This window comes from Vanessa cardui, chromosome 12 (genome assembly GCF_905220365.1).
Source record: "Vanessa cardui chromosome 12, ilVanCard2.1, whole genome shotgun sequence".
Taxonomy (NCBI): domain Eukaryota; kingdom Metazoa; phylum Arthropoda; class Insecta; order Lepidoptera; family Nymphalidae; genus Vanessa; species Vanessa cardui.
In genome coordinates this window covers 13,701,746-13,724,426 of record NC_061134.1, presented here as the reverse complement: position 1 = coordinate 13,724,426, position 22,681 = coordinate 13,701,746, and the positions used below count along the sequence as shown (strand labels likewise).

Below are 22,681 nucleotides of genomic sequence, written 5' to 3'. Positions count from 1 at the left end.
TGTTAGTTAATACAATTATTTAAATTAATGTATTATAACAATAATCAACTATAGCTCTAAAAATAGAGCCAGGAGTGTAGTATTAAACATCAAATCAAAATCAAATCAAATCAAAATAAACTTTATTGAGGTAGGCTTTTACAGACACTTTTAAATCGTCACTTTACAATTAAGTGAAGCTACCACCGGTTCGGAAAGTAGATTCTACCGAGAAGAACCGACAAGAAACTCAGTAGTTACACTTTTTCGACATTTAATAATACAAAGTCATGTTAGTTAAATATAATTATTTAAATTAATATATCATGCTTGTAAGTGAACAGGCACGCTAACGCTTTTAGTATATAAGATTGAATTTTTATTATGACAAAATTCAAAACAAATTCAGTTGTTTACTAAAAAAGGTTCTTTACAAATAAATAATACATAGAAATTTTACATTAACAAAAATTTGAATTTGTTATAGGCGGTATCCAATCAAAAGCTTTTTATCGGCCGGTTGTTCAGCGCTATTCAGTACACGATGGCCATTCAATGGGGTGCCTCGAAGCGGTAATTGGATGTTGCTTCGATCCAAATATTCAATATCAGGGCGGTAAAATATGATAGTTTTAATCAGAGCTGCTTTGACTATCTACATGTTTAAAAATATTCGCTTGTCATATTTTAGTACCGAATGGTACCATTCAATGAAATTTGTATTAATTTTTTACGAATTTCTAAAGTAGTATACTTCTTTCATGTTCAGAAATACAATAACGGTCAGAAATATTAGACAAAATTGAAGAGGTATATTTTACTTAGTGAAACTACGTGACCTTCAAAACAGCAATGACTGTTTGCAAAAATTTAATAGATATTTCCGAAACGACGACTCTTTTTTTTACATTCGATAGTATATAATGTTTCTCTATCGAAAAAAGCTTTAGTATTTGCTACTACCAAATTTACTTACCTTGTACAAGCTCATTTTTTTATAGTATAGGTTGGCGGACGAGCATATGGGCTACCTGATGGTAAGTGGTCACCATCACCCATAGACAATGACGCTGTAAGAAATATTAACTATTCTTTACATCGTCAATGCGCTACCAAACTTGGGAATTAGGATGCTATGTCCCTTGTACCTGTAGTAACACTGGCTCACTCACCCTTGAAACCGGAACACAACAATATTGCGTACTGTTATTTAGCAGTAGAATATCTGATGAGTGGGTGGTATCTAGCCAGGCGGGCTTGCTACCTGTTTTGGCAAGTTCCCATGTGCCAGCAGGTATCACGAGAACATGATTTCTAAATTAAAATACGACATATTAAAAAAGACATACAAGCTACAAAGTAAAGGTAACAAGGTAAGGTGGCAGTAAAATTTAATACATCAAAAGTTTTAAACGAGGAATCAATAAAAACTCCACGTCAAATACTGGCTGACATTTCAGAAAGAACATAAAAAAGTTTGCAGCGTTGTGGAATAAAATCTAAAAACCTTCTCTTCGTGAACGATTTACAAAAGTTATTAACTAGATTACATTGTAAAATTAAAATAGAGTTTATCTTAAAGCACTTACAGCTAAGCTATGGCGGGTGGGTAGTAAATAATGCAACCGCTGATCCAAAAAATCCGCTTCTTGTATCTTATCTGACGTTACATAAATTCACATGACCTTTTTGTCTCCAAGTTGATATTTATCAAGTTTATTTATTTATAAATGTTTTATTTCTCGTAAACGTTGACTTCGAAGTATATGATTTATAATCCATATATTTCACATTATTTCGTTTTTGCAACTGTTGATAGAGAAATAAGTTATTATTGGAATAAAATATGTATTATTTGAAATTTATTAAATTCATTTGAATATTTGTAATAGTTTACCAACAGACCTTGTATCTCAATATGTGACTTTCCGAGAACACTTTGATGTCATTTATTTTACTTTTTAATCGCAGTGAGAAGTTATGATCTAAAATGATTAAGGCTATTATAAATTTACTATGTTATGAGGTGCCCCCAATAAAAAAACCTGTTGCAGTACAACCTTATATTATTGTATAATGTATATTTTTCTCTTGGGAAGTTATAGACTTTATTCCTCCATGCTGCTCCAGTACTGGATACATTTATATTTTGATATTCTCCTTCGCCGCCAAGCATAAATCAATAAAATCACTGTGGTGTTTGGGCCGGGTGTGATTCCGTAATATTTTATAGAGTCAAATATTCTCAGAACTGGTGTACACATATGTTAATATGTAATTGAACTCCGTATAGATTATGAAGATAAATAGAAGTCTGTACGTTATTAATGGTTGCATAATAAAAAACTAAAAAGAATTTTTTGCATACAACTTTTTGACGCAAAATTGTTTGAAATGTTTAAGTTCGTATTTGCTGGCGTTCGCAGACAAAGTACCTAAAATTTCTATACCTAAGCGTCATAATTGTAGGCGTTAAGTGAGTCTAAATATAAACTGCGTTAATTTTAATCTCCGAGGCAAGAACAGCTAAGTCTACCACATTTTACCGGATTAAGTTATTTCTACCAATAATAATGGAATGTGTAAGAAAATATTTTATAACAATCTTAAAGCGTTGTAAAGTGCATTTAAGCGTTATACTTTTTTCCTTAGAAATTAAAGCATTAATTAATATTATATAATAAAAAATAGATAATATTAGGCTTAGTTTTAAATTTATTATTGAATATTTTCATGTGCTTCTTTACCGAAGGTCGATCTTCTCCTGAAATGCTTTCACCGATGTGTCGACTAGCTTCCTTCATAACACTCTGACCTCGGCTAGGTGGGGCTATCTGGTTAGACCAGCAGGCAGGTAATCTACCGCCTGATCTTATTAGATGACTTAACTTAAATTGGAAATGCATATAATTCATCACTCGTTTTTCCTATGCTTTCCCTGTCGTAAAATGACGGAATCCCGTCATATCCAATTACCGTTCCATCAAATTATGAGTTTAGGTGTAGGGATCAGGGCTAAAGAATTATCACAGTCACGCTGATTTTTATCACTAAAAATACTGCTAAAACTTACTCTGCTGTTTACCAAATTAACAGAAAAACCCATTTTGACATCTGAAAACTTTTTATTATTACACTTGTGGAGATAGGCTTTTTGTCAGTGCCTTTTCTGTATCTATCTTTAATTTTTATATTTTTTGTCTACCAAAATCTGAAGACTTATATCCCTTAAGACAGATAGAAGAGAAATGAATTGGACAACTTTGGGTAACGAAAGGATTTTATGGGTGATTTCTAACTTACAATTTTAACAAAACTACAAGTAACGCAGTTCGAGTTGAATGAGAAATAATAGAAAGAAAGTATTAATGTGCAGTGGCAACATTTTCCCAAGTTTTCTGCGAACATAATGAACTCAGTCAATCCTTAAAACTCTTTTACCGATTCAGCTTGTTATACAAGTTTTCTTATTATTCGTGCAGCGACATTTTATTACTCGCCGATCATTCTATTGTCAAATAATAGTACTTTGTATATATATGATCAATCATGGCGTGAGTGTCACAGTGAAAATATCGTGAGGAAACCTACATGTGTCTAATTTCATCGAAATCTGCCACATGTGCATTCCACCAACCCGCATTGGAACAGCGTAGTGGAATATGTTCCAAACCCACTCCTTAATGGAAGAGGAGTCCTTAGCCCAGCAGTAGGAAATTTACGGGCTGATAGTTTACTTAAACGATCTATTACTATAGAAATTAATGATTATGCTTGATGTTTATAAGTGTCGATTAATAGCAAAACAAAACAATTTAACCATAAAAAAACTTATATTAGAAATAAAAGCAAAAACGCAAACGACTTTTATTAAACGAGGTAAAATTGATGTCCAAGCTACTAGTAAATATTGGCTATATTTGATCGTGACTCGGAAAAAAAACTGAAAGTCACATAGTACAAATTTCACACTATTTGATGTTTCAGATGAACAATTTTTGCAAGCTTGTAATTACCATCGCTTGTGTAGGTCAAATTTCGGAACTGGATTTTAGACAAATTCCACCAACTGAATAAAAGGCAAAGTAATACATTTAATTTTTATTATTTTTATGTCAAATTCGTAAAAGTAGAAAAAAAATATAGAAAAATCTAGCCAGTTTTTTCAAGTCCGAAGTAATTCTTTGCAAACTATTAATATATTAAATCAATAAGCAACATGCTTCTACACTTAACAATGATTCTGTAGATATATTATATTATAAGTGTCTTTGATTATTAGTAAAAGTATAGTAGGTGTTGCTGTATTTTTATAACAATAATCTTAATGGAAGAATTCCCACAATGTATCAAAAAAATCATTACACGAAACTCAGTTGTGTTTGACCAGATAAGGATACAATATTTGAAAAAGTTTTAGACACAATTGATATTCTTGTTCCAGGTGCAATAATCTTTGGTTCAGATCAAGAAGTGGCTGGTGTTATGCGAGCTGTTGAACGTGTGAACGCCACTGGAGCCTTCAGTTGGGTCGGTTCAGATGGATGGAGCGCTAGGGCTCTGGTCTCTGATGGTAACGAACGAGCTGTGGAAGGTACAATCAGTGTCCAGCCTCAAGCCAATGATGTGAAGGGTTTTAAGGAATATTTTCTGGGACTTAATGTGAAGAATAACAAAAGAAATCCATGGTTTGTTGGTACGAAATTTTTAAATATAATTCAAAGTTAATTTAATAACTTAATAACGATGTTTTATAGTTATTTGTGAAAGATCCTGTACATATTTCTCTTCAAAGTGCTGTACTTGTGAACTCAAAGAAAGCATGACTTTATTTGACGACCTCTAAAAAAGGTTAATTATATTCTATGATGTCTTGGGGATGGGTGTTTGTGATACCGTCGTTACTTCTGATTTTCCATAACTCTAGCGTTTCAGCTACTTACATTGGGATGTTGTCTAACATTTATTTATTTATTACAAACTCTCAAGTATAGATCATCAATTATAGTTGAAGGTTTTTAATAAAGTATGTACGACTAGTTTTTTGTCACCAGAATTCTGGGAAGACCACTTCCAATGCCGATATCCAGGAAGTCCGAAAACGCCTTATAATGGCCAGTACGCTCGTTCCTGCTCCGGACTGGAACGTCTAACGGACAATAACACTGAATTTGAACGACAATTGCAGTTCGTGTCTGACGCTGTCATGGCCTTCGCCTATTCTATCAGGTAAGTCCTAATTAGTAAAAAAACTATTATTGAAAATTCATCAGGATGCCATTTCGAATTCTATTTTTCCTAATGAGACAAATATACCATTTGGTCCAAATACATCACGGTCACTGTTTGTAAACAAATTTATTTCCATCATATTATTTTAATCCCGACTTTTCCCTGAAATAGTCACCTCTATACTTGAAAAAGAACATTATAAGACGAAAATAAATATTATAATCTGACATCATTAAAAGGTATTTAGTAAAATTAACGAACATTTTCAATGAACCCACCGTACGAGATCATTAAAATATTTTCAGCACAACTAGATTAATTATAAACAAAACTAAACCTTATTCCAAAAGGAATAGAAGCGATGAATAATGTATATTTTTAATCACAAAGTCGTAATTGTAGTTACCCTAACATTACAATGAGTATATCTCAAAATAAATATAGACTTTTACAAGCCTGTTTGAATAACAATGTACGCCAATTTACTACACAATACCAAAGCTTTCGACCAATTATATAATTTAGTAAAACCACTTGTATATCTATCCCATTCTTTCATATTACACAACACATACGTTAGAGAGAAATCGATCGAAGTTTAAGAAAGTAGGCATACAGAATCGCACCCACATCAGGGAACGTGTAGGAAATTTATTAGTCTTGTTAAATTTACACGACGTGTATTTTCTTGTGGAAATATACCTCTGGTATTCTATAGTATTGTTTTAGAGGGTGACGTTGGTTTATCGTATATGTTCATTATAACAAACCTATTTATATATGAGAGGGTTAACAAATGTAGGGCGTGTGTTTTAATTATAAGAGATTTATTGACGCCGCTGGCTTGATTAATGGTACTCTAACTAATTTTATTAATAATAGTATGAGTACGAGCCCAAATTATGTTAATACAGCATGTGACTGTATTGTTTTATAACAATCAATTAAACATATAATAGGTAGGAAGACTGGAACACCTCGTATAACAAACAATATTCACCTCTTACATTGCCAATGGGCCATAAAAAACAACAGCCTATAAATTTCCCATTGCTGGGCCTAGATAAAGCCTCTTCTCTCTTTGAGAAAAATAGTCTACCACGCTCTTTCAATGCGGTTGATGGAATACGTATGTGGCGCAATTCAGTCATGAATTCAGTTATGAAATTAGTCACATTCCTTCACCGCCGAGCACGAGATGAATTACAAATACAACTTAAGCACAGTGTGTCAGTCAGTGGTGTTTACCTAGGTTCGAACCCGTAATCATCAAGATGCACGCTTTCTAACCATTTTTTTTATGGCGTAGGTGGCAAACGAGCAGGAGGCTCACCTGATGGAAAGTGACTACCACCGCCCATGGACATCTGCAACACCAGAGGTCTTGCAGGTGCGTTGCCGGCCTTTCAAAAAGGAGTACGCTCTTTTCTTGAAGGTTCCCATGTCGTATCGGTTCGGAAAAACCGCCGGCGAAAGCTGGTTCCACAAAGTGGTTGTGCAAGGCAGAAAATGTCTGAGAAATCGCGCTGTTGTGGATTTTCGGACATCAAGGTGGTGCGGGTGAAACTTAGAATTTTGGCGAGATGTCCGACGGTGAAATTCAGCAGCCGGGATTAATCCGAACAATTCCTCGGAACATTCCCCGTGAAAAATTCGGTAGAAGATGCAGAGTGATCCGACATCTCTACTCAAAGCCAAAGGATCAAGGAGATCGGAAAGGGCTTGATCGTCGATAACTCGAGCCGCTCTACGTTGGATGCGGTCAAATGGAAGGAGCTGGTACTGGGGAGGACCCGCCCAGAGGTGAGAGCAGTACTCCAAGTGAGGCCGAATTTGCGCCTTGTAAAGTTTTAGGCGATGGGCCGACGTGAAATACTGTCTCGCCTTGCTGAGCACGCCCAGCTTTTTTGAAGCCAATTTGGCTTTGCCTTCCAATTGACCGCGGAACTGAACGAGGCTCGAAATATCAACGCCAAGTATTCCGATACTACCTGTAGCGGCTATCGGAATGTTCTCAAATCGTGGAGATACGACAAATGGTGTTTTTTTAGCGGTTAACGTGCAAACTTGCGTCTTTTTGGGGTTGAAATGGACTAGATTTAGCCGGCCCCAATTCGAGACTTCGTTTAATGAACACTCGATTTCAAACACAAGTTTGTTCCGGTTCTCTTCGACCATTGGACCATCTTGGCCCTTAACTGGCGGCCATAAACGTAAGTACTATATGGCTCTATATCACACACGGTCACTCGTGCTTCAAACCAGAACACAAAAATACCAAGTATAGCTGGTTGGTGATAGGATATGTACTCGTACATCCTATAAGACTGCCTCGTTTGTCTAGTAGCTGGATAATGTGCTGTAGATTCCGATGTCCTGGCTTCATATCACAAAAGCCGACAGAAGTTATTAAGTTTTTCTGTCAATAAACTCTTAGTAACAACCCGTAACACGTAAAACCGAAACTGAAGACATTTCGGTCGTGTCTGTTTCCCATCCAGTCAGATTATGAAAGTGAAGAAGTAGAGTGTGTTCGCACACACACTTGTGTACAGATGTATTTTCTGGGTATATTTATTCCCTTAAGGTACCTAGTACCACGGCAACCGCACCCGAAATCAATCCGGACGACAACATCATCATCTACACACGTACATTTTTAAAGGCATTGCGTTTTATTACTATCATGAAAAATTTTAAAAAAATATCATTCCATAAAGTTGCTTCACATCGTCATCAGTGACACGGAAAACATTTACTGCAAAATTATCACTAATTGCGAGTTCGTTTCAGGAATCTCTTAATTTTCGGTCCAGATCTCTTTAATACGAATATGACGTTATAAATTAAAAAAGAAAATAAATACGAGTGTAATTCTCTTTGCTTTAACGGGAATGAAATGTATGATATATGAGAAGAAATATAAACTTAATTTAACAAAATGTGACAGGTGCAGGCATTAGGACAGAGGGGAAATGTCACATATAGCATTTTGTACCGTTAGCAGAAAAAGGGTTTTCGATGTAAAAACAGAAAAAATGTCTTGACTGTTGATATTATATAAATGGATTTACCAATTTGAGCTGATTAATATATGCAATAGTTTGAGATATTAAAACTAGCGTGCCTACGTATTATCTTTTATTAATGTAAGCAAAAATCACTGTCCATAATGGCACCTAGAAACAAGTCGATATTCGATATGCTACGTTGTCAATTAATACATAATTATATCACAATACATATATATATATATATACTCAGTTGCCTTTCATTACATCATCCATAAGACATTTAAGGCAAGCTAGAGATGCTTATTGCTGTTTTTTTGCTGTTTTTTTTTGGTTGTTTTGTTTTTATGTAAGTTAGTGGAAACGTGTGGCAAAATATTATAAATGCCAGAATAACTCTGCCTGTCTGTTCCGCTTTTTCGACGAAACAACGAAACCGAATTTATATGATACCAACACAACGATTTACAGTTTCTATCAGTGTTTTGTGTAAAATAAATCCTTTACTATTTAAAAATGTAAAAAATACAATGACACAAAAATTTATTCGGTTGATTCTAGAATAACAAATGTGTTTTACTATACAAATACAAATTTCACAATTGAATTATAAATCAATATCGTACATACTCGTACGCATAGAAGTAAATTAATAGCCTGTATATGTCCCACTGATGGGCTAAAGCCTCTCCCTTTATGGGAAATACACACGTGAAGCTTTCAGAAGTGGCTTATATTTCTAGAGTTTTAGTGAGAACTAAGATGAGTCCCTTGTGCTTGTAGTTATATAGACTCAATCATCCTTCAAACCGTAACATACTGAGTCAGTACTCCAGCCCAAAATAGAAGCCTGTTTGGCCGTCTATTATATTATAAGTCAAAGAAATTCCAATTTTTACTAATTAGATGTCTGAAAATCTACAATTGCGTGATTTTTAAGACATTTCTGCCTCGTGCAACTCTGTGGAACTTTCGCCGGCAGGTTTCCCGCACCAATACTACTAAAACATTCCAGAAAAGAGCATACTTCTTCATTGCAGGCAACGCACCTGCCAGCCCCTCGGTGTTGTAAATTTCCATAGGCAGTAGTAATCACACAGGAGGAGGTACCTATCCAGACAGGCTTGAAGACAGGAAAGCCTACCATCGACTTACACTAAATCAAATCAAATCAAAATAAACTTCATTCAAGTAGGCTTTTACAAGCACTTTTGAATCATCATTTTACAATTAAATGCAGCTACCACCGATTCGGAAAGTAGATTCTACCGAGAAGAACCGGCAAGATAGTCAGTAGTTACTCTTTTTCAACATTTAAAAAAATATACAAGGTCAAGTTAGTTAGTCACTGTGTAGTTTAGTCTTAGCGTAACAAACAAACAAGCAAACCGACTTTTATATCTTTAATATTTATGATAGTCAATTAAAAGTAGAACTATAATGAAATTGAACTTAACTGTAATAAAATTACATTAACGCATAAAGCTAACAATACAAGCACATAACGTTATCTCCGGCCACTGTGTGACTGTCAAACCGAACCCTCAGCTGACAAGATAATATATGATTCGTGTTGATAAATGTATGTGTTGGCGTAAAATTGCTCACTTCACTAATTAAAGCTTCACTATTAAAGCGCGGAATATGAATTTGTCTTCCTTCAGATTCATAACAAGCTCTAGTGACACCGATAAATAATTTGTTTCAGAATATCATATTACAAAATCTGAATCGCGCTTACGTTTGGTTTGAAAAAATGTATATAAGATCATTTCAATTTATGCTATCGACTTCGAAAGTCTTCGAGAAACTACTTCTACTGCACATCACGCCCCACCTCCAACCACGCGACGAACAGTTCGGTTTCCGAGCCGAACACTCCACCACGCTGCAAGTCTCAAGGGTTCTGCACCATCTCGCTGTCGCCTATAACAAACGAGAGCACTCCGTTGCAGTATTTCTGGATATGGAGAAAGCGTTCGACCGTGTCTGGCACTCCGGACTCATATACAAACTGTCCACATCTGCTACTCCCCGTCGAGTAGTTAAGACTGTGGCCAGCTTCCTCCAAGACAGGCGCTTTCAAGTGGCAGTTGAAGACGTACTGTCTACGGAACGTCCCATCCAAGCCGGAGTGCCCCAGGGAAGCTGCTTGTCACCCATCTGCTACAGCAGATACACGGATGACATTCCAGTTGCGGATGGTGCCATCTTAGCACTGTACGCTGACGACGCCGCATTTGTAACCACGTCGTTGAATGCCTCGCACGCGGCGACCAAAATGCAGCGAGCACTAGATGCACTTCCCCCCTGGCTGGAGCGTTGGAGGCTTAAGGTCAACGTTGCAAAGACCCAGGCGCTACATATAGGGCGGTCACTAGCCCCGCGACTAATGGTGTCGCTCCAGGGAGAATCGGTCGAGTGGTCTCCGTCTGCAAAGTATCTAGGCGTGACCATCGACAAGAAGCTCTCAATGCGTCACCATGTTAAGAACGTGGTAACGCAGACGCGAGCGGCTAGAACCCTCTTGCACCCCCTTCTGGCGTCTCACCTGCCGCTCCGTGTGAAGCTGTGCTTATATAAAGCGTACGTCCGCACGCGACTCATCTACGCGGCCCCAGCGTGGTTCGCACTGACCAGCGAAACAAGCCGCAAGTCTTTGCGGGCCCAACAGTCGCTAGCGCTGCGCACCATCACCGGAGCGCCCCGCTACGTGAGAAACGCAGTGATAGCCAGAGATCTGCATGTGGAAAGCCTAGATGACCACGTTCGCCGCCTGAGTTCTTGTATGTTCGCGAGGGCCGACGGAGCGCGATCCCAGCATCTCCAGGGTATTGCGCCATACCATCGGCGACCACCGGACCCAAGAGGATTACCACGCGACCTCACTCGACCATGACCGCTTCCTCGTCGCCGGCTGACGGGCGTTCGCCGGGATCCACCGACGAACTCGACCTCGCTGCGCGACGGGAGAAGCCATCACATGGACATACCACAGTGGGATCCGCCACAGGTTGCCGATTGCCAAGGCTTGATCGCCCTGTGGCGTGAACCCCACCCGGATCGAACACCATGGATTGCAATCCACCCAGTGACCCGGCTGTAGTTGCAGTCGGCGTTGCCACCACTGTAGGGGGCCATCGCCCCGACCAGTTACCCCGGGGCCTATGCGGGCCTGCGTGGATATCTCAAATAGATTTTAATTCAATTCTTTCAAAAGTTTTAGTAACGAATATTTGGTTTAATTTTTATAATACAATGATTCAGTGGCCCCTCCCGACTTCGCACGGGACATCAGTTGTGTTTAAATATTTTTACCTTATATTTATATTTTTTTTGTTACAATTTCCGACATGTATACCAACACTCGTTCTATTTCAATTCATTTAAACAGAATCCTTAATAAATTACATACCAAAACCATCCTTATGAAATCTCTGTACATTAGTGAAAACCGCATGAAAATCCGCTGAGCAGTTATGGAGTTTATCGAACATAAAGGTAGACGAGGCCGGGGGATATATATAATATGTACATGTTATAATTATTTTTTTTTAATTGGGGGTGACGTCAAACATCCTAAGGTAACCTGCAAGTAGCGGATGAAAATCAAAACGTGTGAACGTCGCACTAGAACTGTGACTTTGCTTCAAAATTAGATGAGGTCAGAGTAAAGACTTTTTTACTTTCCATAAATGAATGAAATAAAAAGTATTGGCAAAACAATATAAATCAATATTAAAACAATGGTGACGCTTCACAATACGGTAGTACTTGTGAATGTAAATTCGAATAAAATATTTTGATTGATTTAATAGCGTGACGAACGCAGACAATAACTGCAGCCGAGACCAACATGTTCTGTTAACATTGTCACTCGCGGTAAGAGTGTCACTAGTAAAATATTTTATTTCCACAAATAATTCACTCAACGTCGATGTCACGCTGGCACTGAATGTGCTGAACTTTTGTCACGCTGCCGTTGACTTGTCACGCTCATGTGTACAGCGTAATATTTGCTATTGCACTAAAAACTATGGAGCTGTTTTTTATCCGTCAAATTTGCATATTGGTTTTTGGTTTGAATCAATTAATGCAGGCCGAGTGTATAAGTGGTTTAAAGGATCTCTATCAAAAATTAGTTCCACATTTATTTAATATCTATAAAGTCACATATTATTGGATAGGTATTTTTTTTAGAATATATGTAACAAACGATTTTAATTTATGAATCGGCAAAGTTAAAAATATCTGTAGCATTTTATTATTGAATCGGACATTTCCCATGAACTTGGTAACTAAGGTGGTCGACTCATCCTTACAGTTACTTACTGACCATTCAAAATAGAACATAATTATATATTTGTCTTGGATTATCTTTCAATTCTGTCAGACTTTATGTAACACCAATATTTCAAGTATCACGGTAACATTTTAAGCCTCAATTATTATAAGCCTTGTTACCATTAAACCTCAAATAGGTTACTCACCAGTGTAATAAGTAAAAGTAATCGTAAGGAAAAAAGGCCTTAGCCCAGCAGTGGGAAATTTACAGGCTGTTACTGTACTGTTACTGTAAATATTATAAATTTTTAAACTTTATAAAGTAAATATATAAAAAAATACATTTAAAATGAAGCAACGCTAAATAATCATATTTAAAAGATCAAAAGCAACGTCTTATTCGTATTCAGTATTTTCACAAAAGTACAGAACTAGCTTCACGAGAAATAACTGTTACCTTTTGAAGTTGAAAGTATACGGAATATCCGACCAGAGGCGTAGATCGTCTCAAAGGTCGATTTTCTGCTTGGCATGTTATATTTACGCTAAATAAACCTCCACCTTGTGTCAACTCCGATGTGCGCTCATATTTATTCTGATACAACGCAAGCTACTTGTATTTTTACAATCTATAAAGAAGACTTGATATTATTTATGTATTGTAATGACTTGCTTGTGTTAGTAAATATACTGCGACCGGTTATTTTGATAGTTAATAACAGCAACGCTGATAAAATGAAATCAAGTTACTATAAATTTTAATTTTATATATTTTTTGCCCAGAGGATCGGAATTGCGATTCAACGGGGAAATGCTGCTAGCATTCTTACCACCATTCCACGCGGTCAAGATTTATATTATTTTGAGTTAATTAGTTTGAGTTCATATCTGTATATATTTAAGCATTTAATGCTATTAATTCTTCTGTTAATAAATAGTAAAGTTACTATAAAAATACTTCCTTCCACAAATTGAATATACTTTCAAAAACTTGAGCACATTTTCAAAAGACTGGCAACACTTGTATCAGAATGACTTGGACCTCTAGAATAAAACGAAAAAATAGTAATAAGTTATGAAATATTTTATACAAGTAACCAAAGCTATATGTTTTAGGAGAGTAAAATTTTGATTGTGTGTGTGTATAAGTATGAGCTTGTACTTACATGTGCGTATTAACTAAAACCCAAGCATTGAACGACTATTTTTTTACAGTCGGTAGTTTGATGGCATAAATTAATAGTTCATTTTTTAAACTGACCTAGCAGGTTTTGCTTTATCCGAAGTAGCCGCGAATCATTTCCTTCTACGTCTTTCACATTTACTAAGAAATAAAAGTAAAGTAACGCTGTTCCAATGCGGATTGGTTGAATGCACATGTGAAATTTAGATGAAATTAGTCACATGCAGGTTTCTTCACGATGTTTTCCTTCGCCGCCGAGCACGAGATAAATTATAAACACAAATTAAGCACATATATATATAGTGGTGCTTGCCTGGATTTGAACCCGCAATCATCGGTGAAGATGCAGATGAGTTCTAACCATTGCCATCTCAGCTCTTTCACACTTAGTACCTCATGGTAAATGCAATCTTAACACAGTATTGAACATATCCCGTTCTCATACAGATAAAAGTACACTTATTGATTATAAGTTCAGTAGGATATCTACATGGTTTGATAAATATTACTAAAAATAAAAGACACAAATTTCTTGCGATCTCTTTAATGCTCCAAAAATTATGTATACGAGTATATGAAAAGCCATATTTATGTAAATATGTTTGACAAAAGAGTTTCCCTATAATTAACCTTGCCATTTTTACTCAGAACATCTTCCCCCGAATATTCAGAAGTACTTATAAGAGCTTTCTAGAATAACGTATAGTCATGATTTTTTTATTATTATGAAACTGAAGTAGTACTCATCATCTGGTCCGCGAATTGTCCTCTGACCAGTAAAAAGTATCGTTTTATTGCTATCAATTTTAAAAGTATGGTGATAAAATGTCATGTATGGTCTATCACATACATTTTGCTGGAATTGTGCAGTTTTTGATCGAAAAAAACATGCACTATCCAGGTGGCAGGGAAAGTTCTGTTGTATTTTAAATAAGCAGGTAATTTTTCTTGTAAATAAAAAAAAACCGGCCAAGTGCGAGTCGGACTCGCGCACCGAGGGTTCAGTACAAACCTGCAAGGTTTACAAAGTTCGTTCATTACGACAATCGAGTCATAACTATGGTATTTTTATTGCAAAATGAAATTCATAACATTACAATGGGGAAAGATGGAGGAGCATAAATTTAAGACAAAGATCTCTTTATCGTTTAAGTAATCCTTTAAGCAATTAGATCTAAGTATTTGATATGAATTTCAACTTGATAGCTCTACGCGTTCATGAGGAAAAAAGTAATAAGTTTATATTTATTAAAAATATATATATTTTGTAATGTAACTAAAAATTTAAGGTTTTCGGAATTTTTCCTTTATGTGTGCTATAAAACGTTGCTTCATGCCAAATTTCAAGATTCTAGGTCGTCTGGAAGTACCCTTTAGGTTTTGATTCCCTTGCGAGTACTTGCGAGTTTCAAAATATGCAGCTTAAATTGCTGTTTCTTTTGATTGCGTTGACATAGAAATTTGATTTTGTTACAGCTTAAAGGTATTATAGACATGAGTATTTGGTATGAATTTCAATTTAATACCTCTACGCGTTTATGAGGAAATGGGTAGTAAGTTTAAAATTATTAAAAAATATATATATTATGTGATGTAACTAAAAATTTATGGTTTTCGTAATTTTTCCTTTATCTATGCTATAAGACGTTGCTTCGTACCAAATTTCAAGATTCTGAGTTCACGGGAAGCAACCTGTAGGTTTTGATTCCCTTGCAAGTGTCGAAAATTTGCGGCATAAACGGCTGCATCTTTTGATTGCGTTGTTTTAGAAGTTTGATTTTTTCACAGCTTCAAGGGACAGTAGACCTGAGTAATTGATATAAATTTCCACGCGTTCCTGAGAAAAAGGGTCTTGACAGACGGACGGACGGACGGACAGACGGACAACAAAGTGATCCTATAAGGGTTCCGTTTATTCCTTTTGAGGTACGGAACCCTAAAAATTGCTGAGAGTCATTGGGATTTTTGCCAGAAAGATGGAAAAAAATTGCAACAAATAAAGGAGCATATATTATTGATTAATATTCATCCGCCTGCCCTTATCTTGGGATACGGACAGGAGGATGAGAAGGATGATGATGAGGATGATGTTATTTGCGGTCGGTGCAGCATGTCATACTCCTCCATCGGAAATCATGTCACAAGTAACATTCTTTCACAAAATCCATCCACTGTTTCTTTGGTCGTCCTCTACTTCTATATCCATTCTCATTGCTCAAAGCCTCACTCACAATATGTTCCTCATTCCTCCGCATAATATGCCCATAGCATGACAACAATATTAAATACATATTTCTATAAATGAATTCAAATATTTTCCTTAAAATAAGACAGTTCTTTCCCTCCGACCTGTTACAATATGCAATTTATCTCGTGCACTGATACAAAACGTTGTCAACTTGCACGTGTCGGTATAGATACGTATTTCCACCAAACCGCACGGAGGCAACGTCATGGATTAAGTTGATTCTTCCATTAGAAAAAGAGGGCTGCCCTAGGACTGTTACTTGTTTATCTTGAAGTATTTGTGTGTTATTTTGAAATACTTTTATTGTGGCACAGATGTTGTCTATTTTTTAATGATTGATTTTAATATTAAATAAGGGACAATCCCAATTTACTGTAAGTCATGATATACATTACTATTTGTCATCTACGGCTTCGCTCCCGTTTTAGAGGGTCGTTAGTCATTTGTAAGGCTAAAAAGTGCTCTATGTTCGCGGAGTTCAAATTTGTTTCATCCCAAATTTCATCAAATTTGGTTCATTTGGCATTTGGCAGTGAAAGAGCGACAGTCAGACAGAGAGGCAGATTTACTTCAAATTTATAATATTAGTATACATTATTTTTGTTACTATTGGCAAATGAGCCACTTCATGATAAATCCTCAACAACACCCGTAGACATCCCTCACATCGCTAACGTGACACCAACCTTGGTAACTTAAAATGTTGTGTCTATTGTGACTGTAACACAACACTTAATTTTACTCTTTGATTGTAGAATGAGAGAAGATTGCATAATTTACATTTACTCTTTCATCTATAATTTTCCTTTCCGTCCCATACGAACGCACTCATCAGTTTTGTGGTAATTATAGTGAGACAATTTAAACAAAGAACAATTTAGCATCTTGTAAAGAAACAAATGAAAAATAAAATGAATTGAAACAGGCTTAGAACAGATGAGATCAGAAGGGATAACCTTGATCCCAAGAGGTAACGTCGAATGTGTCGATAAACGTCCAAATTTTCTCATGAAAAGGCTTAGTAAGCTGGTTTTTCAACTAATCCTAAAATGTTAGGTACGATAACGCGTTCAGCTTATACATATATTTTTATGTATGGAACGAAGGTTACATTATGAATTTCATCAATAACAAATATTAACAAATCATTACCAATAAATTTTGCCAATGATTGATTGATACATATAAAATAAACAAGATGAAGATGCAGTATGGTAATGTAAGTTATTTAAAATATAGGTTCAATAAATAAGTGAGCTGTAATAAATGTTACAAGTATTGATGTTTGTGCATTGTGTAAAACTATATTATATCGATATATTTGGTAATAATATGTTTTTTGTTGTATAATAAACGCTATTGTAGCGTTTCCAAAAAAATTGTCGTTTATATTATCCGTCATTTTAAGGCATGGCTAGCCTGTTGCAGTGAACACCACTTTTAATAAAAACGTATGTTTTCATTGGTAATAAATGAATAAAAACAAAATTTAAAATTATGGCTACTCTATCTAAGATGCAAATAAAAATACGTCATTGTATTTAAAAATAAAAAAAGTTCGGGTTAAGCGTTCCTGGAATGCAATTTAGTAATTGTCCATCCATCCGTCTGAGAAGAAACCATCTACTTTTCATATATCCTACCGCCGAGCAGTAATATTATTTAGTTCTATTCTTCGTTGAAAGATGAGCGACACTACAATAATTGAGAGAATAAAACATCTTGCTGATCATTTGAGTAATCTGTCAAATTTCATGTTACTAAAACTTTATGAAAACATAACCTAATGAATATATTTACAGGAATAATTTCACCAGAAATTTAACGAAGGTCGAAATGAGCACGTTTTCAAGCAATTACGTGAGGAACATCCTATTTATATTCTAAAGCAATCCGAGAATCAAATGGAATGTCTGATGAGTTTACGTCATGGGAAACTTATATCGTGTCTATTATTTTTACAAGACAATGTGTCTTTCGAAATATATTGTACAAGCCGATGACATAAATGCCCATTCATTTTTGCACATTGCTTAGACAAATTATATCATACTTGTACTCGCCCGTGGCGTCGATCGCATTTTAGGGGGTTGATTGTCATGTGTTAGACAAATAAGTGACCTGTGCCCTTTCCTAGAGTTCAAATTTGCTTCGTAGCTAATTTCATCGAATTCGGTTCATTTGTTAGGTCGTAAAAGAGCGACAAAATCAAAATCAAAATAAACTTTATTCAAGTATGCTTTTACAAGCACTTTTGAATCGTCATTTCCGTTACGGAAAGTAGATTCTAACCAGAAGAACCGGTAAGAAACTCAGTAGTTACTCTTTTTCAACATTTAAAAAGTACAAAGTCATGTTAGTTAAATACAATTATTTAAATTAATATATCCTGCTTGGAAGTCAACAGGTATTAACTCCACGCTTTTTTATCATCTATAAAATCTTATATCGAATAATATGCCTGTATTTTTTACCAACGATTTGAATTTACGAAACGGCAAAGTTAAAAATGTCTGCGGAATTATATTATACAAACGGATACGTTTTCCCAAGAAGGATTTATTGACTTTGCGGAGTCGGAACTTGGCGTTATAAGCTTATTATGCTTACTTCTAGTGCACATACAATGATTATCACTGATTTTATCTAAGTGATCAATTTGACTGTGAATATGCATAATATTGTTGTAAATATATTGCGACGCAACAGTCAGTATTCCTACTTTGTTAAAACATCCCGAAGAGAGTCTCTAGCTACAAGATTATAACACACAGACAGGCAGACAAAGTTACTTTCAAAATTAATAAAGATAATATTGCTTCCAACATTTATTTGAATTTCGTATTAGTTCATGTCTTCGGTTCACCACTGGATACATGAGCCTCCTTACAACAACAACAACAACAGCCTGTAAATTCCCACTGCTGGGCTAAAGGCCTCATCTCCGTTTGAGGAGAAGGTTTTGGAACATATTCCACCACGCTGTTCCAATGCGGGTTGGTGGAATACACATGTGGCAGAATTTATATGAAATTTGTCACATGCAGGTTTCCTCACGATGTTTTCCTTCACCGCTGAGCACGAGATGATTTATAAACACAAATTAAGCACAAATTAAGTGATTACGACGACAAAGATTTATTTGGTTCTCGAATTATCCATATTAAGATTAAATTTCTCCTGCATTCTTGCTTACTATTAATATACGAAAGTACCAACTAATTTACCTAAGTTGACTAATAGGGATAGCTTATTAGGCTGCAATTTCAGGGGTCATTGGATGGACTAGTTAAAAGACTAGAAATATAGGTAGGGTCAAGAATTTACAAGCTAACTGTTTAGAAATTTACTCACACAACCATATAAGAAAGCATATATGGAACAAAGGTTAGAACGTGAATCTTACTTTTCGTGCTCGTCTGAAGGATAACATCGTGAGGAAACCTACATATGGTAGATAAGACTCACGTGTATGAACTAAGTCGTATAGGGACTTATTCTTAGTACAGCCTAGGACATTTGTAGGCTTTAACATTAGTATATAATTTGTTTCTCCTTTCACCTTAAAGTCTTTGGGTATTGCACCTAAACTAAATCCGTTATGTGGATATTTTTAGTAGTATCCAAAAAGTGTAATCAACTATTAAATGCACATTATTTCAAGAACTTTTTTTTTAAACTAGATGTAATCAAATTTATTATATCAATTAAAACTTCTAAAAGTCGAGCTTTTTGTAAAGAATTAATTGCAACAAGTCACGAGGAACTTTAGACTGAATTAATTAAACACGCTACCGCTTCTAGATTCTTGAATTTTCAAAGGTGAGGAAGTTAAATACTTTTTACCGAATTACTGCATCTAATACATATAATAAAATTGGAGTGTCTGTTTGTAATATTAAGATATCCCTTTTTTACGCAATGCTTATGTATGTATACACGGTACATAGACCAAAATATTTTTTTTTACAATTTTTGTTTGTCTGTCTGTTTGTTCCGGCTAATCTCTGGAGCGGCTGCACCGATTTTGATGGGACTTTCACTAACAGATAACTGATATAATAAGGAGTAACTAAGGCTACAACAATTTTTTTTTTTTTGTTAAATTCAAACGCGTACAAGGTTGCAGGCACAGCTAGTCGTTTATGTTTACTAACGGCCCGCCCTGGCTACGATCAGGTGCAATGCTGATACTAAATATACTACAGAATTTGTTTATTAACGACATCACATTAGAAACTTCTAAAATTATCAGTATTTCTTTCCTATAATGTCCAGGTATTTTATAAGATAACCTTAACCTCGAATCATTCTATTTATTAAAAAAAATCAGTTGTGTAATTTTAAAGATCTAAACATACATAGGGACAGACAGCGGTAAGCGACTTTGTTTTATACTATCAAAATATGTTGTTATTTCAATGAATGTATTAAAGTCGACTGGAGATCTGAACTCTGAAAACAAAGCTTTTATATATAACAAATAATAAAATCATTATTTTTTTATAACAGTAGCTACATCACACAGTTTTACACTTTAAACATATACTATTGGCGTTACAAACGCGAATCCCTTATAAAATTGTTGATATACAATGGGTTCTTGGAACCCAACTTGGAAGCTGAATGGTACACCTTTTAGGACACGATAATTATCATTGTTTTGTTTTGTTCTTGTTTTTTTTTAGATTAAGTTAGTCAGTAGTTATAATTTTAAAAAAGTTTATATGCTTTTTTATTTTTGTTGTATTTTTTTTATACTTTTTATTCTTTTTATTGTGGATCGTGTCCTATTAAACATGTATTTTTTTCTTTATTTAAAATAAATATAATTAATAAACATATCAAACTAATTATATATAAATATGTGTATAATTCTAGTAGCGACAGTTATGAAACTCAAACTCAAATTCCTTTATTCAATATAGAAGCATTACTTACTTGATAGTCAAATTAAACGCTAACATATGGGGAACTTATACAGACATTACAGAATTTCCGTATAATATTTGTGGTGATCCAATTAATTGTATAACGTATTTGTTCCACCTAATGGAGTACGCTATTGAATTTAACTAGATTAACTGAAGCCTTTGACCATTATGATATTTGAACTAGCACTAACAGGCTATTAAATGACTGTAAATTTTGTTAAATGTTGTTACGTGGTCAATGGCCATGTGTTAGTGCCTAACAACGGCCTGAAATTTGCGTTAATGTGATTATTTTGGCACTAACCACAGCTAGCTTTACACGCGTTATAATATGAAATTTTGTAAGGATTCATAGTCGCATCTTTGTAAGTGAAGTGAATTTATATGAAATGCACATGCAGGTTTCCTCGCGATGTTTTCCTTCACCACCGAGCACGAGATGATTTATAAACACAAATTAAGCACATGAATATTTAAATACTTGGTGGTAGGGCTTTGTGCAAGCCCGCCTGGGTAGGTTCAAGGCAACCACCCATTCATCAGATAGTTTACCGCTAAACAACAGTAAGCAGGATTGTTGTGTTCCGGTTTGAAGGGTAAGCGAGCCAGTGTAACTACAGGCACAAGGGACATAGCATCTTAGTTCCCAAGGTTGGTGGCGCATTGACGATGTAAGGAATAGTTAATATTTTTTACAGCGTCATTGTCCACGGGTGATGGTGACCACTTACCATCAGGTGGCCCATATGCTCGGCCGCCAACCTATTCCATAAAAAAAAATATTAATATGCAGTGCTGCCTGCCTGGGCTTGAACCCGCGATCATCGGTTCTAACCATTGTGCCATCTCGGCTCAAATTTAATTAACACAATTTACATAATAATTTTGAACCGAGACAACCCAGTGTATACAATGAGTTTAATTTAAACGGATATCGTGGATTCAAATTCGGAATGAAACCCAAAAGACATTAAGCTTGTACTGTTTAAAAATAAGGAAAAAGTAAATTGCCTTATTAGTGGAGTAATTATGTACATAAATAAAATAAGTTTTATGGTAATGGCAGACAGTCTGAATAAAAAAGCACAAAGCATTTTGAACATTATGTCTTGTACATAAGGTTCTTGATAAAGACAGATTCGAATACGAAATAAATAAAACGAAAAATATGATTTGTATATTCGTCTAAATATATTTAATTTCGTATATACTTGAGTACTAAGACAGGGCTTTGACACTGATAACTTTAATAATAAACAAAATATGATAGGATACAAAAGAGAGTAATTCATGGATATTTTTGTTTAGTATCTTGACACCTGGATGTTTTTGATATTTAATTGGAATTCAAGCGAAGCGAAGCGGTTTGTTTTTGGTAACGCCTTTCTTTAGTATCACCCGTCGTATATTAAATTTGTTACGGATTAAAGAGTTAATGAGCTAATGTAACTACACAATGTACATAACATCCTCAAACTATTTGGATTGTTTGTATAATGATAAATATTTCTTACGTATGTATATCTATAAGCAGTGATGACCACTTACCTTCAGGTTCCGATATGGTTATTTGCCAGGCTGAATTCCTATATGAAAAATTACACATTTATTCTTAATCCCTTTTTTGTTATCTTTACTCTAGGATATCACGCACACTAAGACATCTCGTAAGCACAATTACACACTCATACAAAAGTACGTCGATGATAATTTAACGTCGGAGGCGCGCCTTCATGAGTACTAATTTATAGCAGTTATGAATCTGCTCCACTGGCATTGCCAGCTGAAATTATGTAAAGACTATCAAGGT

At 35.3% G+C, this 22,681-nt stretch overlaps 1 protein-coding gene across 1 annotated transcript in view; it reads left to right on the top strand.

Annotated features, from left to right (window-relative positions):
- The window catches only part of LOC124534458 (metabotropic glutamate receptor 2-like), a 186,354-nt gene that overhangs the window by 107,900 nt on the left and 55,773 nt on the right, over positions 1-22,681 (top strand). The window contains exons 7-8 of the mRNA XM_047110349.1: positions 4,424-4,675; positions 5,034-5,208. Coding sequence (XP_046966305.1) covers positions 4,424-4,675; positions 5,034-5,208 — 427 coding nt within the window. The remainder of the gene's footprint in view (positions 1-4,423; positions 4,676-5,033; positions 5,209-22,681) is intronic.